Source organism: Anser cygnoides, chromosome 16, assembly GCF_040182565.1.
Source record: "Anser cygnoides isolate HZ-2024a breed goose chromosome 16, Taihu_goose_T2T_genome, whole genome shotgun sequence".
In the NCBI taxonomy this organism is placed as follows: Eukaryota; Metazoa; Chordata; class Aves; order Anseriformes; family Anatidae; genus Anser; species Anser cygnoides.
Window position 1 is genome coordinate 5,536,166 of NC_089888.1, and position 22,184 is coordinate 5,558,349.

At 38.1% G+C, this 22,184-nt stretch overlaps 1 protein-coding gene across 1 annotated transcript; it reads right to left on the reverse strand.

Annotated features, from left to right (window-relative positions):
* Positions 1–930: 930 nt before the first annotated feature.
* On the reverse strand, positions 931–22,175 carry RAB22A (RAB22A, member RAS oncogene family). The gene is made up of 7 exons (XM_013190901.3): positions 21,970–22,175; positions 20,080–20,159; positions 16,369–16,450; positions 12,433–12,504; positions 12,229–12,335; positions 10,264–10,373; positions 931–9,035 (listed from the first exon to the last, which is right to left on the reverse strand). Exons 1-7 carry the CDS (start codon positions 22,003–22,005, stop codon positions 8,938–8,940), a joined length of 585 nt encoding a protein of 194 aa, XP_013046355.1. The 5' UTR covers positions 22,006–22,175; the 3' UTR covers positions 931–8,937.
* Between the last annotated feature and the right edge of the window lie 9 nt (positions 22,176–22,184).

Below are 22,184 nucleotides of genomic sequence, written 5' to 3' on the forward strand. Positions count from 1 at the left end.
TCTTCAAAGCAGCTTATACGCATCTGAAAGGACAACCTAAAAATAGCAGACACCAAACAATAAATTTACATTATTCCAAGTCTGTGTTAAAGAGATCTTACTGTTTATTTTTGCATATGAACTGTAGCCAGCTGCTTAGTAGAAACCTGGATAAAGGATTGTCAGGTGAGAAACATATTCAGGAGAAAATATTAGAAACAGGATTATTTTTCTTATTTATGCTTTTGAAGGCTGTTGTTAGCTAAACATGTTAACTTGCATCACATATTTAAACAAGAAAACTACATCTTAAACATTATCCAAGTGAGATAACTTCAGCCAAGTCTATATTTTTGTGCTGTACATAACCAAAGCAGTTTCTAAGAGGGGGGAAAAAAAAAGCAGCCAACCAGCTAGCTGTACTAGCAAATGCGAAAAGATCCCTTCTGGCATGACAGCCCCCAACAACACCATACAGATATTAAAAGCACTTTACAGTTTTGATTGACAGAAACCTGGCTTAAGCAGTTAAGAATTCAACTTTTGATACAGACTAAGCTAAATGCAATGTATTAAATAACTTGACCCCAGTAGAACTTGTCAGGCCTTGCACTGGCTGACAAGACTGTGTGTGGCCTGCAGTCTCTCAGACATCACGCTGCAAAGAAAGGAAGTGTAAGACAAAAGCTGCATTCTCTCTGCTGTTTTTCCCCATCCCTTTTTTGTATAAGTTTGTCTGTTGTCTGTCTGTGTATACTTACGCCATGGAAAAGCTTCACTTTCTGAATGACCAGCAGTCACTGCTTTTAGAAAACAGCTATTTGAACTGTCATTTAGATTCACTTCTACCATGGTATTGCTTAGCATTCCTCTTCTGGAACTCTATTACTATAGAGACTACTTTCGACAATGTTGAGAATTTTGGAACCACTTATAAACAAGGCCAGCACATCTATAAACAAAGCTTTTTATTAATAAAATGTTTACACCTTTTTTGCACAATACATCGGACTGGTAGTGATTTAGCATGTTATTACACTATAAAAGTTTATTATGAATGCTTAAGCTGAAAATGCTGTTTACATTATGCCAAACCAACATTTCTTTATTTTCAGTCTATGCACTATATGGGAGTGTAACAATACAAACAAAAAGGAGAGAACAAAAGTCCGGTTTTCTTCATTAGCATCTACAAACCAACAATACAGACAAACCTGTACACATCCTCGGGACCAGCCCAAGAGAAGACTATAAAAGTCTCAAAAACATTCATAAGCTTAGGAATTCATCACTATATTTCATCACTCGCAATCTGACTACATTTCATGCAGTGAAGCAATGGTTGTAAATTTGTGCAGTTTACAGTGCTGCAAATGCTCTGTAACTTTGAGCGGCTTTAGTTTGTCTTAATAAGAGATATTATAATAAGAAGGCACAGACCTTTCAATCTTTTTTAACAGGTTAACCCAATACTATAACAAAAAGACAGAACATTCTCAGGAGGGACAAGAACTGCTGATACAAAGGTTAACCTTCACGCTTAATTTTACAGGCATACATTTATTACACTGCAAGAGCTATATGCATATCAGGTTATTTTTGTGCCCTGAATACACAAATGCAAATGCAAAGTTTTTGTTCACAAACCTTCAGAATTATTTCCTTTTTTCTTCATTGGACTGGGGGCTAAGGAACACAAGAGGGAAAATTGCCAAGAAGTCTTAAGTGTCCTACAGCTACAGAAATATGATCCATTCGTGTCTTGTATCAATTCACTCTGCCACAATTTCAATGCTGGATGCACTATATTCACAAATAGGAAGTACAGAAGTTAAAATACAGGAGAGTTTAAATTATGTTATTAGGGCTTTACAATAATTTACTTCCTTCAGGCGGATGTGCTTTTTAGCCTCCTATCTGGTGTAATAAAGTAGCAGTATGCGTCTCAGATGCTATGATTTCTTAATTTCATAATGCTGTACTAATGAATTACCATTTTATTAAAAATATTTGCTGCTGTGACAGATACTTCTCGAACCTTTAAGGAGAAAAAAAGACACTTGCCACCTTTTCTTGGCTAGATCCCATAAGGAAACAAAGAACAAATTCTCAAGAAAAGAGAATGGATTTAATAATAGGAAATACATACTGCAACGTGAGTAAAAGTAAGGCAAGGAAGTAGCAGTGAATCTAGCAGTGAATCTTTCTATGGGTCTGAATTGGACTTCAACAACTGGATGGAATATTACACCCACACAAATGAAGAGAATGACAGAAAAGGTTGTCTGTATCCTTCAACATTAGAAAATGAGTAGCAGTTGGTTTGTTCAACAACATGTGAAAATATTAACATGAATGAAACAAAGAAAACCCAACCTTCGTGAACAAAATTGTTAGTGTTTAAGCAAAAAATGAACCCCCCAACTTGCCGTATGATGCAATGGGAAAAACAAAATTGTTTCTTCTAGAAATTCTCTATTCTAGAATTAGAACAGTTTCAGCAAACACTCTACTGATTTTTAAGGGGACACATTCATCCTAGTGCCTTGATTTCCCATGTGAAATAGGAAGCATCAAATAACTCTAAGCCACTAGAACTTTTGTAAGCATTTTTAAATAGCTCTTTGTAGCACGTACACTCACAGTACTTAAAAATTCAGGCTTGGGTGGGGGGGAATTGAGAGGGGAAGGAAGAAAAAGTTGAGCCAAGAATCACTTTAACATGTCAGAGAGGAAACCCATCAATATTCTTGGGTTGCAGGATACTCTTATAGGCCTTGGATGACTTTTTAATTTTTTAAAATCTGTGACACTTCATGGATAAAGTTGGATAATGCTTGTTCAGCTTTTGCACATCAAGTGTTTTTGATCCTGACTTTAAAGTTTGCATTCAAAAGACCAGAAAGTGATATCTTTTTTTTTTTTAAACAAGTATTGGTGTTAGAAGGCCTAACAATTATAGAGAAATATGTTTTGGCACTTGAATTCTTGTACAAGAAACAAAGATGTAGTTTCAAGCTTATTTCTTTTGACAGGCTGGAGCCATACAACTCTGAAAAGGTCAGCTGACAAATTATACTAAACTTTTTTTTTTTTTTTTTAATTCTTAGATTGGTAATTCACACCAATATCTTTTATAAGTCTTCTGTTGCCAAACATTAGTACGGATATGATCTATAAATAGAGATGCAATGTGAGCATAGAATAGTTCAGTTGGAAGGGACCTACAAAGCCGATCTAGTCCAACTACCTGACCACCTCAGGGCTAACCAGAAGCTAAAGCATACTGCGGGTGGCATTATCCCAAAGCCACCTGAACACTGACAATCATGGGGCATCAGCCACCTCCCTAGAAAGCCTGTTGCAGTGTTTGACCACACTCCCATAACCTCCCTGGCACAGCTTTGTGCTGTTCCCTCACATTCCACTGTCAGTTACCAGGGAGCAGAGACCAGCACCTCTCTCCCCGCTTCCCCTCCCCAGGATTTGTAGAGCAGTAAGGTCACCTCTTGGCCTTCTCTTCTCCAAACTAGACAACCCAAGTGTCCTCAGCCTCTACTCACAGGACATGCCTCCCAGCCCGCTTACCATCAGCTTTGTTGTCTTCCTCTGGATGCATTCAAGTATCTTAACATCGTTTCTATGTTGTAGGCACAGAACTGCACACAATATTCACGGAAAAGCTGCACCAATGCTAAATACAGTGGGAGAATCACCTCTTCTGACTGGCTGGCTATGCTGTGTTTAATGGTCCCCAAAATATGGTTTGCCCTTTTGGCTGCCAGGGCACACTGCTGGCTTGTGTTGAGCCTGCTGTCACCAGTTCCCCTGGGGCCCTTTCTGCAGAGCCATTCTCCAGCCACTCATCTCCCAGTCTGTACCTGTGTCCAGAATTACTCCATCCCAGTGCAGCCCAGCATCTACCCTTGTCAAACTTCATGCCATTGATGATTGTCCATTGCTCCAATCTGTCTAGATCCCTCTGCAAGGCCTCTCATCCCTCCAGGGAGTCAACAGCACCTCCCAGTTTAGTGTCATCCGCAAACTTGCCGAGGATGCATTCCACTCCTGCACCCAGATCGTTGATAAAAACGTTGAACATAACTGGCCCTAGAATTGAGCCTTGGGAAACACTGCTAGGGACTTGCCACCAAGCACACACAGCCCCATTTACTACCTTTTGAGCTCTACTGTCACGCCAGTTCATCACCCAGCATAGTGTGAACCTGTTTAACTCAGTTGGACAATCTCTCCAGGATATTGTGAGGGACAGTATCAAAGGCCTTACTAAAATTCAGAAAGACTGCATGTACTGCCTTCCCTTCACCCATTAAGTGGGCAACCTTGTCATTGACGGAGATCAAATGACTAAGGTAGGACCTTTCCTTCATGAATCCATGCTGACTACACCTGATCAAAGTTTTGTTCTTTAATTGCCTTTCAGCAGCACTCAAGATAATCTTCTCCATAACTTTTCCAGGGACTGAGGTTACACTGACATGTCTGTAACTTCCTGGGTCTTCTCTAGTGCCCTTCCTGTAGATGGGTAAAACACTGGCTGGCTTCCAGTCAGAAGGGAACTCCCTAGGCTACCAAGACCTTTGGTAAATTGTTGAGAGAGGTTCAGGTGTTAAGAGTTATCTCTGAAGAATGTTATACAGATCTTTGAAAACCTTACTTCCACGCACACAATTCTCATGCTTTGAGAAACTGACTCATTGCATACAAATACAGTCGTGGGTCGTTGTAAAACAACTTCCCACTAAGTTAAGAAAGTTTATCCCTGTCTCTTGTCCATGAGAAGATGAGCCTCTTTTTAGAGATTTAAAGTGTTTTAGAAAACGAATAGGCAGTGTAGAAGTTGATGTCAGTTGTATATTCAGACTCTCTCCATGCTTGAGATATTTTTCTACTTTTATGTAGTTATTGCTGCTTGTAAGCAAGGCTCCCTACAGGGTGACTAGCCACACAGTTTATACAGCTTCTGTCCTGTAAATCATCAATTCCCAAGATAGTCTTTGCAGACTGCTGACATAGCATGCCACAAATAGACTGTCTTATCCTTAATAAACACTAAAGACAGTTTCACAAGAACATCATTCAGTCATCACTAATAAAGTTTTCTTTTCCAACTAATACTCAATATGTTATACTGGAAATGAACACTAATGTTAAGGAACAATTTAGGATTAACATCATAACAAAAAGCTTGTCAAGGCCAATTTTTTTAAACCATTCAAGATATTGAAAATGAATTATTTTTGATAACTAAAATGAAACTTTAACCATGAATGAAAGCAATTCCCAATGAATCTCGCATCTCTTGACCAGGTTAAAGGAACAGAATTCACGATCAGTAGGTAGGCATGGTTGCCTCTCCTCTTAGTCTCTTCCCAGGCATGTACGTATTCTTTCCTGAGCACGCTGGTAGCATTAAATTGGTACTATGTACACAAACATATCAAAGACAAGTCTGCATTGAACACCCCTCTGAACTATGAGCTGTATGATACTGTGGCACTTAAAGGAAAGGTCTCACTGATACCAGTAGGAATTTAAAGTGCAATGTTTTTTGTTTCAACGTGGATCTAATAACATACAAAGTCTTTACCTTCTTGGAAACAGCAAAAGTTGTTGGAATTTTCTTAGAACTTTTCAAAGCACCTATTACAATTTTCAGAAGTTTGGCCACTAAATGCCTTTGTATTTTGTTAAACAGAAGCTTCCACAACTCACCTATCTAGGCACTTAGCATGCCAGTTTCCAGCATGTATCTAAAATATGCTACAAAGCTACTCACATAGCATAGCAAGTCACTTAAGAAACTTATAATTTATAGGGAATGATGAAGACACCCTCCAAAACTTGGACAGCACATTTAAGTAACTCCAAAGCTTAGGAACAAGCCATTTGTCAAGTACAATTTTTATAGAAATATGTACTTTTGTAGGAAAGAGTTGGCATTGTATAGAGGTGGAAACAGTAGCATTTTGTTAATTTAAAAATGCTCTAAATCAATTTTATGACATGCACCTCATTATCTTTTTACAAATATGACACTTGTCCCTCTCAACTCTTTTTTTTTTTAAGCCATCAATTCCCTTTTAGATCATTTTAAAACCTAGTCTCTATGACGATCACAATTCATGAAAAAGAAAGGTGTAGCAGAATAAAACTCAAGTCCCAAGCTTTTTTCAATAACTTCTTAACAAAGTTACTTAAGTTATTTGGAATGGTTGATAATCAATCCTTCTAACACTCAAAGGCTAATTTTTCTCCAAATAGAGATGCTATGTTAGGGAAAAATATAATCAATTCCAGTAAGCCTAGTGCAAAATGAAAGCAGATGGCCTAAAAAATTATTAGTACAGAAGAAATCATTTTTCTCCAACAAAAATGAGATCTCAAACATGCACATCTCATCCAGGCAAGACTGCATTTCAACTTTTGGTTAAGGCCTACTGATCAACAAAAAGTTATCTTGGCCCAAATGAACTGACATCTACAGTCTGTCATTTTACATAGGCATGGTCTTAACAACCAGTCTCACTTCAATGCTTCTAGTTTGGGCAAACCGTGGTCATTTCCATGTCTTCACTAACTGGAGTAATTCAAGATCGGGATTGCAAAAAAGCTATGAAGTATGCTTGTATTTCACCCAGATTAGTAATATGCACACAAAAGGAGTCTGAGGCATCAAGATTTAGCTACATCTGTGAAGAGCCAGGTTGATGTTGCTGCTTAAGTTGTTTTTCTGTTTGTTTTAAGACTAATTTTGGTATGCATCAAGTAAATAAGAATAGCTTAGAATGTACTTTATAAAGATTTCCTAAGAGATACTATACAGGATCAGTGAGATAATAAAAGTGGTGTAATAGTACATGATGCAGTATGACTAGAGACAGCTACAATAATCTCAGTATTAACCTAGCTCTCAGTCCAGCCTAGAATTCACTATTTCTTCTCAAGTCAATAAATATTGGATAGATAATATTACACGATTTTTATTATCTCACTGAAAAGAGGACAAACTCCATTTTTATTCCATGCTACAAGCCATAAATTTAGCAAGTTCAAAAACCTTTTTCTACTAACCTGCACGGAAGGTATTCCTGATATTTAATATTTTCCTTTTCTTACTATATTTTCTAGTTCAAGAAAATTTCCAGATTTATTATTTAATAAATGAAATATTTTATGTATGAACGATGAAGCTTGTACAATGATTTAAAAAATGTAGTCAAATTTCATTAAAACATACTGATCCATTTAAAATTTCACCCTAGCAGTTTAACTGTTCTGCTCCGTAAGAGCTCTACAAGAATTTTGATTAATACAAACTCATCTGAATTGTAAGTTCTTTCATTTTTTAAAAACTTTTCTCCCATTTCCTTAAGAGAAAATACTTGAGATGACAGAAAGCCAGATTATAGAGAACAAATATCTCACCATGACCTCATTTCAATTGGAAAGCTTAACAGCATAGTACTATATACTTGAGTATTTTAAGATCTTTTTCTTCAAAAGTATAAAGTTCCTCACTACTGCCAGTAGGAAACAAAAAGCGAAAATAAATAAAAAAGCACAATAGGGTATGGTCAATCTATAGTTTAATTGAGAGCATACTAAAGCCAACACAATATAAGCTAAACGCTGATTTACTTAAAAAAAAAAAAAAAAAAAAAAGTCCTCACAGGTGAAAAAGCCCAGGAACCAAGAGGTAATGATCTACATTACCACATGTCTTAAGGTTACTTCCTATTTGTACTTTTGTGCCCAAAACAGGAAAGACTGGGTGCACCACAGATGAAAACTTGTTCAACAGACAGACCTCACATTGCACCGACAGCAGCCTCTATTTGATCTTTCAAATGGGATTTAAAGAGTGAATTTCAGCCTGTCTCTGGATGAAGTCACCAACAGTGACAATACCTAAAATGCTGGAAAAAAAACAACTGATAGATAACCCCAGGAGTTTATCCATAGGTGTGGAATGGAAGGAGTGAATAAGATTGCATTTTTTAAAAAAAAACTGTTTTTACATAATTTAGAATACTTTAAACACTGGTCTCTTAAATATAATATGAACACTTTACACATGCTAAACAAATTAAAAGCTTTCCCCCCCAGCCTTTTAAGTCTTATCAGAACTATTGGCAGCATCTGTTTACAGCATGTTTTTAGTCAGTAATCACTTAATTTAGTCAGAACTACAGCTAGGTTTTCTTCAGTCAACATCTTAATATTAAAAACCTTCTAAGAACAAGAAGATGACTATAAAGCATATCAGTTTGCCTTGAAGTGATTAAAGTCAGCATGGAAAAAAAGATTGTCTGTGGTTTAAGACCTCTCGTTTGTGTCCCCATCCCCGGCGTGTATCATCTTTAAATAAAAAGTGCAAATGGGTTCTGGGGAGTGGATGGACTAATTTGCCTATTATCTGTCTTCAGCTGCTTATTCTGTAGCCACCTCAAACCAACTGTCTCATTATACTTTGGATTAGCTACAGTTAAATCTCAAATAAGGCTCACTGAAGAAAAGGAAGAAATGACATCTGACTAACTTTCAAATTTCAACAGACTCCTCCCACCCCCAAGTCCCACAAAAGTGCTCATTTCCCTTTTTATAAAAAACCAAAATCTTGATTACAAAACTACTAAACATTTCAGTTCTACCGTCCATAGTCACCTTCCTTTTAAGCAAGGCCACAAAACTGATGATGGATTCCCTTTGAATACAAGAGATACTACACTTTTTGTAAGTAAACAGGCTGACATTATGATTGCAGTCTTTTCTGCGAGCATACAGATGTCAGATGAACTGGCCCATTTTTGTAGGACCTTGGGCGTATGAACACCAGCAGATAGAGATCTAAGACTGATAATATAAACCCAATGTGAACTATTAACTTCCAAGACCACCTACTGTATAAACAAGTCTGATTTTCTAATGGATCAGTCAACAGCAGCTGCGCTTTGTCACCGATGGCTGTCTTCTAAGTTTGAATCCCTTACCGCTAGTTGGGGGGTTCGTGTCAGTTGATGGAATTCTACGACCTATAAGGAAGCAGAAAATAACATTTATAGCAAACATTATATTTGAAGCTCATCGTACGCATTCAATGTATGTTATGTCATATGTTATTGATGATATTCCCGCATAACAGAAGGATGGCAGTTAACAGTCTATACAGTGCCCATAAGAGGTACAGTTCCACAAAAAAGAGCAGAGGCAGATTTAAGCTAACTTTGCACTTGAGGCTGAACCAGCCTTAAGAGACCTAAGTTATGGAAGCACCCAGAGAATATACTTTGCAGGATGCAATACCATCTGGAATCTCTTTGTCGAGATCTACCATCTAGATCTGCATTTCCATAGCAGATCACCCGTGTCAGGCTTAGCACTGAAGTGCTTGTAAAGGTAGCTACTTCAGTTATCTAATCAGTGTTTGAAGTTGACCATTCCTGGTTGAGAATTCTTTTTTGAGAGGTTTAAGACATTTTTCCATATTTTAATCTAGGTCAATTTTTAGAGTATAGAGGGCAACTCTAAAGTCAGTACACCATGAAGCTTATCTACAGTGCATACTTTTGACATCAGCTTCAATATACTCATCTGCTTTCAAGAACTGTATTTTTTCTAATATATAACATTGCTGTAGTTACTCAAATAATAGCGCATGCATACACAAATGGACTGTTGGTTCTAATTTCACAAGCGGACATATATCTGCATCTTGATGTTGCTGCCTGAAATATATCCTACAAATAAAAAAAAAAGGTATCACAACAGTACTGGTGGAAAATCCACACACTAGATGCTATTTCCCAGGCAGTAATCTAGCACTTTTGAATTCTTCTGTTTTTGAAAACATGCTGTTCTAGACTAAGCAGAAACATTAAGAGCAAGAATCGAATTCCTTTTCTCAGTTGTATAAAGTTTGAATATTTCTCATGCCATTACTGTCCCTTCTGTAACCTTGGATGTACTAGTTGAATCATTCAATAACGGATATAGTAAGATGACACTGACTTCTTGCATCAGTGCCCTGCTTTCTATTTGTCCAACAGCATCACAGTAGGCTTAAAATCCCTACAAGGAACCTTAGAGGTCATTAGATGACCAAAAATTTACACACCTCATTTTGCAGTTAGCATTCATAGCTGACTGTAACAAATCTAAATCAGCATACTATTGCTTAAATAGCACCCCCAAAAAATTACAGTAACCAAATTTCTACTTGAACTTCTTTCAGAAGAAAACATTACCTGTTTAAATACTTACTAATTTCTATAAAGAGTTCATTAATGTTTATTGCATTTTTCGCACTTGTCTCTACAAATATTGCATGAATGGAATCTGCATAGTCTTTAGCATCTTTTTCCATGACTTCTCTAAAAAAAAAAAAAAAAGGAAAGAAAACTGAATGCAGAAAAAAAACACGATTCAGAACTTTAAGGGACAGATTAAGCTTTTAAGTGTCTCACTTAATGAGTATTTCATATTACCCATTTCTCATCACCCTGCTCCATGCTCATTCTTTACTGTATGCTTTCTTCCTGCCCAGAGGTAGGAGCACCACTGAAGCACAATCATAAACTAAATGACCTCAATCCATCTGACATTACAATGGAGTTTGTTTCTTGAGTGCTTTAAGCATAGCTCTGCAATCAGTCACTGGGGGTACTTTGCTCTTCTCACACACAGGTTTTAGGTACACTGAAAAGATCCTAAAGTTTTAATTCCACTAATCCAGTGGATTTCCTACAGCTGCTCCCAAAACCAGATCTTTCTCAACACTGCATGGATTATTAGTATACCATTAAGTTTATGTGAAGCAATGAGGACGTTGCTATGAACAGGAATGTACTTAGACTGTGCAAGCAACAACACAGCCAAGTAGTGAAAAAAAAATTATTTTGCACCCTTAAGTTGATAGGCAAGTTGATAACGCAATGTTTCCATAAACAACAGAAAAAAACAAAACTGAAGACGATATGACTATACCCCACACAGCTTTATGTACCATTTCTAAAATACATCTCTGCTGTCAGTAACAACAGACTTAGGACATGAAGACACACAAAAGTCCAGAGTTTAGGTCAGTGACTCAAATACTGTCTCTGGAGTACAAGGAATCTTGGCCATTTGCTTGAACAGCAATGTTTACATGCTTTATGATGCCACCTAAGTACCAAGATGTAAGCACAAGTGGGAGATTTAATACTGCATGCCTTGCAATTGTCTTCTAAGGAATTTTACGCCATATTTACTCCAAGAGATATGTTATTTCTGAGAAGAGTTATTAGAGCTCACTAGGTTACTAAAATATAGTAATGATTCGTAAAATTATACTAAGAACCAACTTTGCAGTGGTTTTTCAAACACATAACCAACCATGCTGTTGCCTCTGGACAGCAACAGTGGTACTTTTTCCAATGAAATCTAAAAACAAGAAGTTTGCACACACCTTCTTTCTGAATTTTGGCTTATTTAACCAGGACATCAATAGAAAAGGGCTTCTTTTGTTTTAAATACATGCTTTCTTGAAACTTTGGCTGTCCATAAAGTTTCTCAAGAGCTTTTCCCACTTCCTGCAACCATTTCAACCACAGCCAGTTCCACCCTGGCATTTAAGCAGAAAGGGTAGGCACCTGAACAAGCAAGTCAGAAGAACCTACACAATGCTTTCCAACAGGCTTCATGTTTTTCATAACAAAATGAGGTGCTACAGACTGACAGGGGTACTTGTTATAAAATGAGGTAAACAGCTTGTATTACACCGTAGTTTCACGGGCAGTTTAAGCTTGTGTAACTTGGCACTGCCACCAGAAAAGGTAATCCCGTCTCCCTATAAACTGCTCATTCCTAATGCTGCTACCCTACACCTCTGTCATGCTAGCAAGTGATCATGTTGTGAGCAAGATAAATACACTTGGATAGGTTTTCCTATTTTTTTAATTGGTTAGTTTTAATCTGGATGCATTTTACACCCTGATTTGCTGCCCAACCACATGTACTCCTCGCACCAAAGGGGAGGAAGTGGGCAAGAAAAACAAAGGCAGACTAACCAAATCTTCTGGCAGTAGAAAACTCAGACTCCTTGTGAAACTACAAGTTTCACAAGACAGTGCAAAACTGCTTAAGTTTAACTGCTTAAGATTTCAGAGCCAGTGAAAGATATAAAGTATTTAAAGCTCTATGAGCTTATCTCCTGAAATGAAGACTGAACCATCAACAGTTATTTACCTTACATCATTAAGATCACACTTATTTCCCGCGATAGCTACAACGATGTTTGGAGGTCCATGTTGTCGAAGCTCTTTAACCCAATTCTTTAACGTTGAGAAAGTCTCCTGATGTGGAAGAAGAATAGAAGGAATTAAGAATCTGAACTGGCCCGTGACACAACAACCAGAAGTTGTAATGCTGAGTCAAAGTCCGATTTCTTACCTCTTTTGTGATGTCATAAACTATAATGGCTGCTGCTGACCCTCTGTAGTACATTGGGGCTAAAGCACGAAACTGAAAGAAAGAGACCATACATCATGAATCTCATTTTCACTGACCTCCACAACTTCCTTATTTAACATTAGAGATAACTAGCTTTAAATCTAACATTAGTGGAAAACTTTTCTTTGCAGAGAGCCCACACAGCAGACTACATAAAATTCCACAAAAATATCATTTTACACAGGCCAATCAATAAATAGTCTAGGAACCAGCGGCACACCTATGGTAAAAAAGCAAGAAGCTTAACTTGACCTTATTTTGACTAGATTAAAATCTCTCATTTAAAAGGCTGGTGATACAGACACAAAGCCGCAGGATATATGCTCAACTTTAAATACTGAGCAAGGGAGAAAAAGTCAAAATTGAACTTGTTTCTTCTTGCTGGTGTTTTTGGACAAAAAGTAATTTAAAGGAAACTAGCATATATTACTGCTGATTTGAAATGTTCATAGGCTGATGTCTAACTCTGCTGAAAAATGGGTAAGTCACGCTATTCATTTAATGCCAAAAATGCTGTTTTCTCCCTAATCTAACTTATGGCATTAGGGATTTTGCTCAAGTTTTTCCTCAAAGCTCAAAAATTTGAAGGATGTTTAAATCTAAAAAATGCAAAAGTCCAAAGCTATGTGATCCATTGCAAATAGAGTTTTAAGAAACATGTTGGATAATAAAAGCCTACAATAATTTTATTGCAATATTCAAAATTAAACCTGTAACAGGCATATTTGGTTGGTAGTGAGTTTGCAGGCTATAAACCAGGGCTGTATCTTTGCACAGACAGTGTTTTGAATCCAGGCTTGGGGAAAAAGAAAAAAGAGAACACAGTCGAAGTTGCCTAAAATATTATTAAAAATTTCCTAACAATATAACAATACGATGTTCTGCTAATTGAAAAAGCACCATACAACTTGTCTGGCAAACAAAACTCTCAGCTGAAGCACAGAGTAAGCTGTGTGTGCTGTTTTGATGTAAGTATGTGTGACTTAGATCTTTCATGCATCTCGCTACTTATGGTAAAAAACATGAGTAGAATACAGATTTCCAGGAAGGCTGATATTTTGTTAGAACCAAGCAAATTTCCTTTTGCTTAATACAGCGCAACTGAGAGCAATATTATAAATCATAAAAGTTTTGGTATAAAGGTGAATTCCAGACCATTTACATTTAGATATCAAATTCTGTGTTGAAAACGGGCTTTTGAACAAGAAGTTCAGAATATGAAAATATTTAATAGTGAGAAAGGGAAACACGGGCAGGCATTCAGTTCACATTGGGGCATAATCCCTCTCCTCCACAAAAATACTAGAATGCAAAGGGAAGCATATTTGGTAAACCACCATTTGGACTCGTTGCAAACTGGCTTTTTGATTATTTGACTATTTACATTGGGAATAAACCAACTTTCACTTGCTGATTTGGTATTACTCTCATTTCCTGCCTAACACTTAGATACCTTTTTTTCTACCCAAGAGCAGTCAGTAGCTAAAATACATTAACAAAATACATGTCACCAGAAACACTCATTTTTTGTTTTGCTGTTTTTTTCTAAGACCTCAGCTTGCCCTCCAGCCTCTGACTGGCATTTTGACAGAACTATTAACAAGACAACGTAAGTATCCAGACAACTTTTCACAATTCTTAGGTATGAACGCAGAAATCCTGGCTGCTATAAGTAATCTTCCACCAACTTTATACAGTGCAGAAGAAATGAGAGAACGAGTAAGACGTAGGGAAGTCAGCTACGTGAAGTAAATTAGCACACATTTCCACCTTTGGAGTGAGGCTATTTTGCCACTTCCTGAAGCCATTTAGAACATGAGGTTGTCCAGTATAACCTAGAACCATTTGCTGATGGGCTTTAGAAGACAGTCAATGCTCCTCAAAAAGACAGGAATCGTGTTTGTTACTATCATAGCTCGTATGAGAAGTCGTAATTCCAAGAACTGTTTGGGCGGTTTTGGTGTTCCAGACTACCGCAGATGGGATCCCTTCCACAACGCACTGCCAGTCATATTGCATGGCCAGAAAGCAGTACTGCAGACTTCAGCACAAGCCATGCATGTGGATCAATTGTAACCAGCAGTAAGAGATAGTGTCAGCTTGGTTTTGGAGAGAAATATCTATGAAGACACTGACATCATATCAAAGAAAATATTCTTGCTCCCAATTTGCTGATTTCCTTGGATATATTGGGCCCCACAGTGACGACTTCTCGTGTGGAACAAGCTTTAGAGATATCACAGATCTTGGGTCAGGGGCCAGGTAAGTCATCTCTCCTTTTCTGACTTTCACAAACATAACACGCAACTTGAATGGAAGAAAATAAAAAGATGTCACAGTCTAAAAACAGACAGGGAATGTGCTAGTCATGTACAGATACGCTTCCTCAGATTGTAGCATGCTGAATCCAAATCAGGGCGTTCTCCCATTGCCTGCAAACACAGTTAAAGTGAACAGGATGGAATGCTAATACGTAATAGATATTTCCTGCCAAGTTGTTGCAGGCACGTTTGTAAAGCTTTCTGTTTAAGAGTACCAGTCTCTTCAGTCATGCTCTACCCCTCAGAAGTCTGATTGAAGCATTAACATTTCAGAATGAGCTATGATGTTCACTTAAGAAAAACTGTTGACAGCAAATGCTGACTGAACTCTGGTAATGGAAGGACTGGGATATTTCTGGTAACCTACATAAATAGGACATATCCCTGGGACACATCCCCAGTGACCTAAGTTTGCCTTATATCATGCTGCTGGGAAGAAATAAGTAGTCATTCAGAATCTAGAACACTGAATGCAATACAAATATACTAGAGTGACTTTTCTAACCATGAAGGCTGTTATCACACTAAAAAGCTACCAAGTCAGTTCCACCAGGACTTCAAGAGTTTGAGTGACTGCACAAGGTTGACTAAGCCTTTACAATATTTTCCCCCCCCTTTTTTTTTTCCTTAAGCCAATCCTGAATATACTACAGTTGCATTTGCCAGTTACAATCCTAAAATAACCCAACCTGATCAAACTGACTCTTCACAGGGAGAGCTCTGCTATCTATCTTCGTTATAGTTAGCTCATATCCTGAGTAAACTCATAGGTAACTGACAGTTGCAAGCAGTTAACAGTCAAGAATTTGAACTGCAAGAATAAGCACTGTTGATGGAGGTTTATTTCTATCATTGTTCCTGGCAGACCATAAAAAAGCATGTTAACTAGCAAACCTTTCCCTTCCCGAAGTAAAAATGATGCAAAGTAATTAACTGTGATTTCATTTGACTAGTCAGTTTCTTGAACACTTTTGTTACCTCTGCTCAGAACGCAGGCTGCATTTGGCCCTCTGCATACTGCAGATATCAAAGACCCAAGCCATCAAATTAAAATTTGAATTTCAAAATAGATTTCTCGACATAGCTTTTAACACTACCAGATTTGTGAAGACAACTCCATACATAAAGTAATAAAAGATCAGTTCTCATCCAAAATATTGCTTGAAACAACTTTTGGTCACCTAAACCCACATCCTACAAACACATTACAAAACCTCAGTAGCATTAATAAGCTGAATATTTAAGCTAACACAATGTGTTAGCAGCTGTGTATTTTTCCAGAAAAACAGGCCAAAAATCTTCCAGAGCCTTACCTGTACAATGAAACAAGATCATTCTCTTATCTCTGACACTCGTTTTAGCAGCTGCAGTGAGCGTTTAAAACTCAAATAGAATTGGTACCAGAGACAGGTGCTGGCTTTTTGCCCTCCCTTGTTTTCTTTTATACGCCACTTACTTTGGTGGGGTTGAAAAACATCCCAAACTCTAACCAGAACCATCACCACAGGTCTGATGAAAGATATGTGATTAAAGATATGTGTAAGACTCTACTCACCCGTTCCTGTCCAGCTGTATCCCAAATTAGGAATTTATGCAGCTCATTTTGATACTGTACAGTCTTGGTCATAAATGAGGCTCTGGAAAAGAAAATAGTTTATGATTTTCAGAATATTAATGCCAAAATATAAATGCCTTCTTCAAACATTAGTACCATGAACGTTTAAAGAAGTTTGTATTTCAACAGAAATGCTCCTCCCCCCCCCAAACCAAGTAAGATTTTCATATACAAACGTTGAAATTAATTTAAGGAAAAGGGCCCTGTTACAGAAGGACAAAATAGCTACTTAAATTTAAAATAAAGGGGAGCAATTACAAAATGCTTTCCAATGTTAAGAGTTAATCTCCTTCCCATTCCTTAAGCTCAGATGGCTAGCCAAGTAGTATCACTGTCCAAAGTTAGGCGTTCTTTTAAGAAGCCAAATATAAGATGCAACATTCCTACAAATAAAGTCTAACTACAGTTTATTTAAATGCAGGTAACTAAATGTATTTTAGCACGGAGTAAGAGTAAATAAAGTGATAGGAGCATCTGTAGTAAAGCACAAAGACTTCGATTTCCTTAAGACTGATGAAAATCAGACATCAATTCCTAAACTAGATTCTCACTGAAAACCGAAATATACCAGTACAGTCAATTTGAACAGAATGGCTGTGCTGCACTAACCCACATCACAACTAAACATCCCAAATGGTGGCTGACTCCACTTGAAATTCTTTGAGAAACCGAAGATTTCAATGTGACGAGCGAGCAAGAGCACGAGTGAGAGAGCACACAACTCAGAGACAAGTTGCTTTGGGAATATCTAAACTAGTTACCCTTAACTTCTTCTAGTAAGAAAACTGGCAGTACCCCACCTAAATTTCCTACTTGCAGTTAAGTTTCCTATCTGCTTCTTCCAGCCAACACCATAACTGCATGAACAAGATCTATACCCATTCAAAAAGCTTGTTTAATGATATAAAGAAAGACTAAAGATTCTGCCAGTCCTAAAGACGCAGGAGTGGAAAGTGTCCTCAGCGCTGAGAGTACAAAAGTTCCAAAGTTCTGACAGGGTTCCTACAAGTTACCTATATTCAAATTTGAATCATGAACTAATCGTGAACAATTATGATGAAGTATGATGGCTCACATATTCTAAGACAAATAGAAATAGAACAGGAAATGTAAGATTGCATCTCATGAACTCAAAAAGCCAGGAGTAAAAGCTTTACTTCTCAGCTTTCGTTTTGTAAGATGCTCTAAAACCTCTCTCTAACCTTCACTTTGTTTTTTCCACCTCCTAGTCTCAATCAGGAAATTAAAGCAAAGTCTAGCAAAAGTTTCAAAAATGAATTTGCTTAGAATTTTTGGGCTGCATCTTACCAGAAACTTCACACAATTCCTGCATTTGGATGAGTTTTGATCCAATCCATACTACTATACCGAAGCACCAACAGTACGAGCTGTTGGACCTCTTAATCATTTTATTAATACTACTGAAAGATATAGATTTTTAATCCATCACTTCAAGAAACCATATGAATTCCATAACTATCACTAAATTAATGAAAACAAATAAAATCCTGCAAATTATCCTCATTACCGCAATGGTGGGCAACTTCTAAGAGCCCTGTAAGGTACTGCATAGCGTCTGTTACAGACCTTTCACTGGGAAAATGAGTACATGTCATATCTTTGGGTTCCTGCCTTCAAATATATAGGTGCTACGCAAAAGGGAGGGGAAAAAAGTAATAAAAAAAAATCAACCATCACAGAACCAGAAAACTACAAGATGAAAAGAAACTGACTCTGGAAAAAAGACAACGATATTTGATGAAGTTCATTCTAGTCTCAGTCCTTTCACCAGGAAAAATAAAACAAAAAACACTCGAGTTTTCTCCAGAATATAGGACATTCTACTTCACCTAAATAGAAGCATCACAGATCACAATCTTTGCTCTGCAGCTTTATGCAGTCTCCCAGACATGCACGGCAACACGTTTTTTTAGAATTTAGAAATTGACAACAAATTTGACAAAGCTGTAGTTCACATGTGACAGGAAGACATAATGCAAATTCTATGCTAGGTTACTCAAAGGTTTAACCCAGGTAGTTTAGATGTCTGGCCGTATACATGTAACTATAGAAAAGAGCACCACAGCCAAATAAATAGGTACTCCTCACATTTGCAAAGCTTAAGTTTGTGTTACCATGGCTGGTCACCTACTACTTCAACTTTTTTTTTAAATGAAAAAAACAGGCACTACATGCACAAGCATGAATGCTAACTTTGGGCTACTGTAGATACCACCTGTATTAGCCAACTATTTAACAGAATAAATAAAAAAAATAAAACCTTTTTAATTTTTTTTTAAAGAATCTGGATGATTAGGAATGAAGACAGATTACCAATTTCTCAAACACCTCAGGTAATACAAAAAATAAATTGATCTTTCAGTACTGTCTGTCTCAACAAGGAGGTTTGCTTGTAGTTGTTATTACTGTGTGCAGTAAGTCTTAGCCTTCTGAACAATCTAAGCTGAAGTGTTTAGGACAGCCTGGCCCCCTACTTAAGCAAATAGCAGTCTGGCTACTATCCCCACATCAGCTTCACTGTCCTCCAGAAAAAGAACATCTACTGTAGCTAATTTGACAGTAACTAAAGGTTCAAGCCTTGAAGATCTAAGAAAAACAATCTAGCAATCTGTCTTAAAGGCTACCTTTGTTAACAGGGAAATTAAAAAGCATAGTTCCTACAGAGTATCTTGCAGTTCAATACCAGTTTTTACACAGAAATATTGGGGGGTGGGGGGTCTTTGAGGGGGAGGAAGGAGAGAGACAGCAAGGAAACCACATTCTTCAGAAGAGCAGGATGAGACACAGCTAATCTTTATCAACAGAATCTTTTTGGTCAAAGCTGTAGTAGAGGCTGTGTGGCACCTCAGGCAGGAAATTGTATTGACCCCCCACACTTCTCAGCATCGAGTAAAGTCATGTCCTCCTGTAAGTAAAGAATTGCTTCTGAGCCAAGCAGCGCATAAAACACTTGGAAAACAAAAAGGACAGCAAAAGAAATAAACAGAAGAACTTCCAACCACTCCAAGAATTCCTGATGTTCTCCCTCCTATCTATTTGAAGATTTGAGCTCAATAACATTGCTCCTCTGAGGCTCATCTTTCAAACATCCTTAGCTGTGAGACTGATTGCATTAACAATTTCATCAGTTACTTGAGAGAGCGCGTAACATATCAATGTATAATAGAACGAACTAAAAAGAACCTACAACCTGAATTAGTATATTAGCTACCTTTGAAAACCTAGTAGACTTGTTATTGTACTTGACTCTTCACAAAAAAACTTCAAAAAATCGTGCAGTCACATAATAATCATACTTTGAAATTCAAGAATAGTGCATGACAAAGGCATGTTGTTCTTTAACAGAAGCATCTATAGCAGAATACTTTTAACAGGATTTTCTTAGCCATGATTAGCAACACAAAATGGGTTCAGATCTTACATATGAAAATGTAAGCTGCAGTAGGGCTGAATACACTCCCAGGTTTCCTAAGGTAGCTCAGGGGCTAATTAAGACTGCAGTCATATTTATTACCACATTTAGCTGTCACACACGGAAAAGCCTCGTATGATCTTTTCAGGAGGTATATAAACATGTTCCGACAATTTAGTCTGATCCTTGAACGAGTCACGTTTACTCTAGTTTCTTACCCTATTGTTGGGTTAATGTTGGGATCAAAGCTATCTTCTACAAATCTCCACACAATACTTGATTTGCCCACACCAGTGTCCTAGAAAAAAAACAGAAACAATTGAAAAAGATATTGGTTGCTGTAAACCTTTCATTCTTTTTATCCTCATATCTATTTTTCATGAATAACATGTTCCCACAGACGGTCTCAGAGAACTTTGATCAGATTCTGAAATATTTTGGGTATTAGCATATTGTTTACTAGAAAAATGAAAGGTCTCTCTTCTAAGTTACAGTTCTCCAAACAAAATTGTTATAAAGAAATTTTTATGGAGTACAAAAATCTGCATTCCTGCATTTTATCAGTTATTCAAGCTTTCCTCCCCAAAAGTATACACAAACCAAATTTGAACTAGAGCAGAGAAAGACCTTCTACCACATTTAGTAAAATATAGAGCAACTGAATATTGTACTCCACCTTTGCAAGCCAATCGAGCACATGAAATCATACAACTTCTGACTAATGCTGTCCCACCCTGCGTAATGAAAGGCCTGAAGTGTCTTCGTGACACACCTGAAACATGTTTCAAATACACCTTTACAGGTTTATAAATGGTAGAAGAAGAGACTCAACATAAAAATTTCAGGGCATGTATTTGTACCACCAAATCAATTATGAAAAAAAGCAAGCAAAAGTAGGCATACTTAGGAGTGAAATAACAGCTTGCTAGTACTAAGACCATTCTCAATAGCAGTTGGACATTTTAAATTGTCATTTAACTAAGACAGGTGACAACAAACTTTTTGCTTTACATCTACAGAGTAAATATTTTAAGGAAAATCAGCACAAGTGCTGTTGAAGTTTTACACCATTCATGCATTATCTTGAATCTTCTGTTATAATAAAACTGGGTACAGCACGTACACTTTTGTTTATCTTTTCAAATTGTTTTCCTCGCAAAGAACGTGTATGACCTCAGTTCTGTATTTTATAGTGTCTGCAGTCTCAATGAACAAAGCAGATCTCAAAAAGAGAAATTTAGATGCAGTTTCTGGCTCTAGGAGTTCAGGAATCAGTTTTCATAGGTGTTTCCTCTTCTTACAGGACAAAATACCATGCAGGCAGAGCCAACTGTAGTTCATAGTTACCCCCAACGTTTTCATAACATGAAGAGCACAGAAACAATTTTCTCTCTGAAGGGCAATAGGGCCATTTACAAGCAGAAGACAATTCTGCCTGTCATACTCTGTACAGCACAGGATTTAGATGTAGAAAACTCCACCTATTCAAAAGGAGACTCTCCAATGAAGTCCTCAGAGCAAACCCAACCCAAGCCAACACATGGCTTTTCCCTGGAATTCCAAAACTCCTACTTCACTTTGCTTGATGTCTCCTCCTTCCACTACCTGCTCCACTTAATGTACTTTCAAAGGCTACGCATGCTGTTAAAAAATAAAAATCAAACACAGAAAAAAAAAAGAAAAAAAAAAGAACAGTTCAAGTTCCCTGCCTCTCTCTCCAGGTTGATTTCAGATGCTTTTATTTATTCCTTTTACGAACTCCAAGGCCGAGGAAGAGGGAAGCACACACTGAGCCTTCGTGCTTCCTCTCTGCTCCTCCTCAGAGGCCAAGGCCGAACGAGGAGGATGAGGAGGAGGACATCTCCCCATAGAAACGCCTCTCTCCCCGCAGGGAAAGGCCTGTCCGTCCCCCCGACCGCTCTCCTCCAGGGACCAGGGCCGGGGAACCGGGGCCCAGCACTCGCTCTGGGAGTGAAGGGCCCCAGGCTCAGCCCCAGCAGCCAACACCAGCCCAGACAGCCCCTCAGCAGGGTGGGCGAGGGCAGACAGCCCCCTGCCCTGCCTCCTCCCCTCCCTGCCTCCCCCTGCCCGCGCCCCGCGCCACTTACCCCCAGCAGGCAAACTTTCAGCTCCCTCAGAGCCATGGTCGGGCAGGCTGCGCCTTCAACGAGCGCCGGAGACGCGGCCCAGAACGATCATAGCCCCTTCCCCGCTCGCAGACGGACACACAGACAGCCAGACGCCAGCGCGGGCAGCCCCCCGCCTCCCCGCCCCTCAGCTACGGGCGGATCTCGCCCCTCAGCCGCCGCGGCCCGGCCGCCAT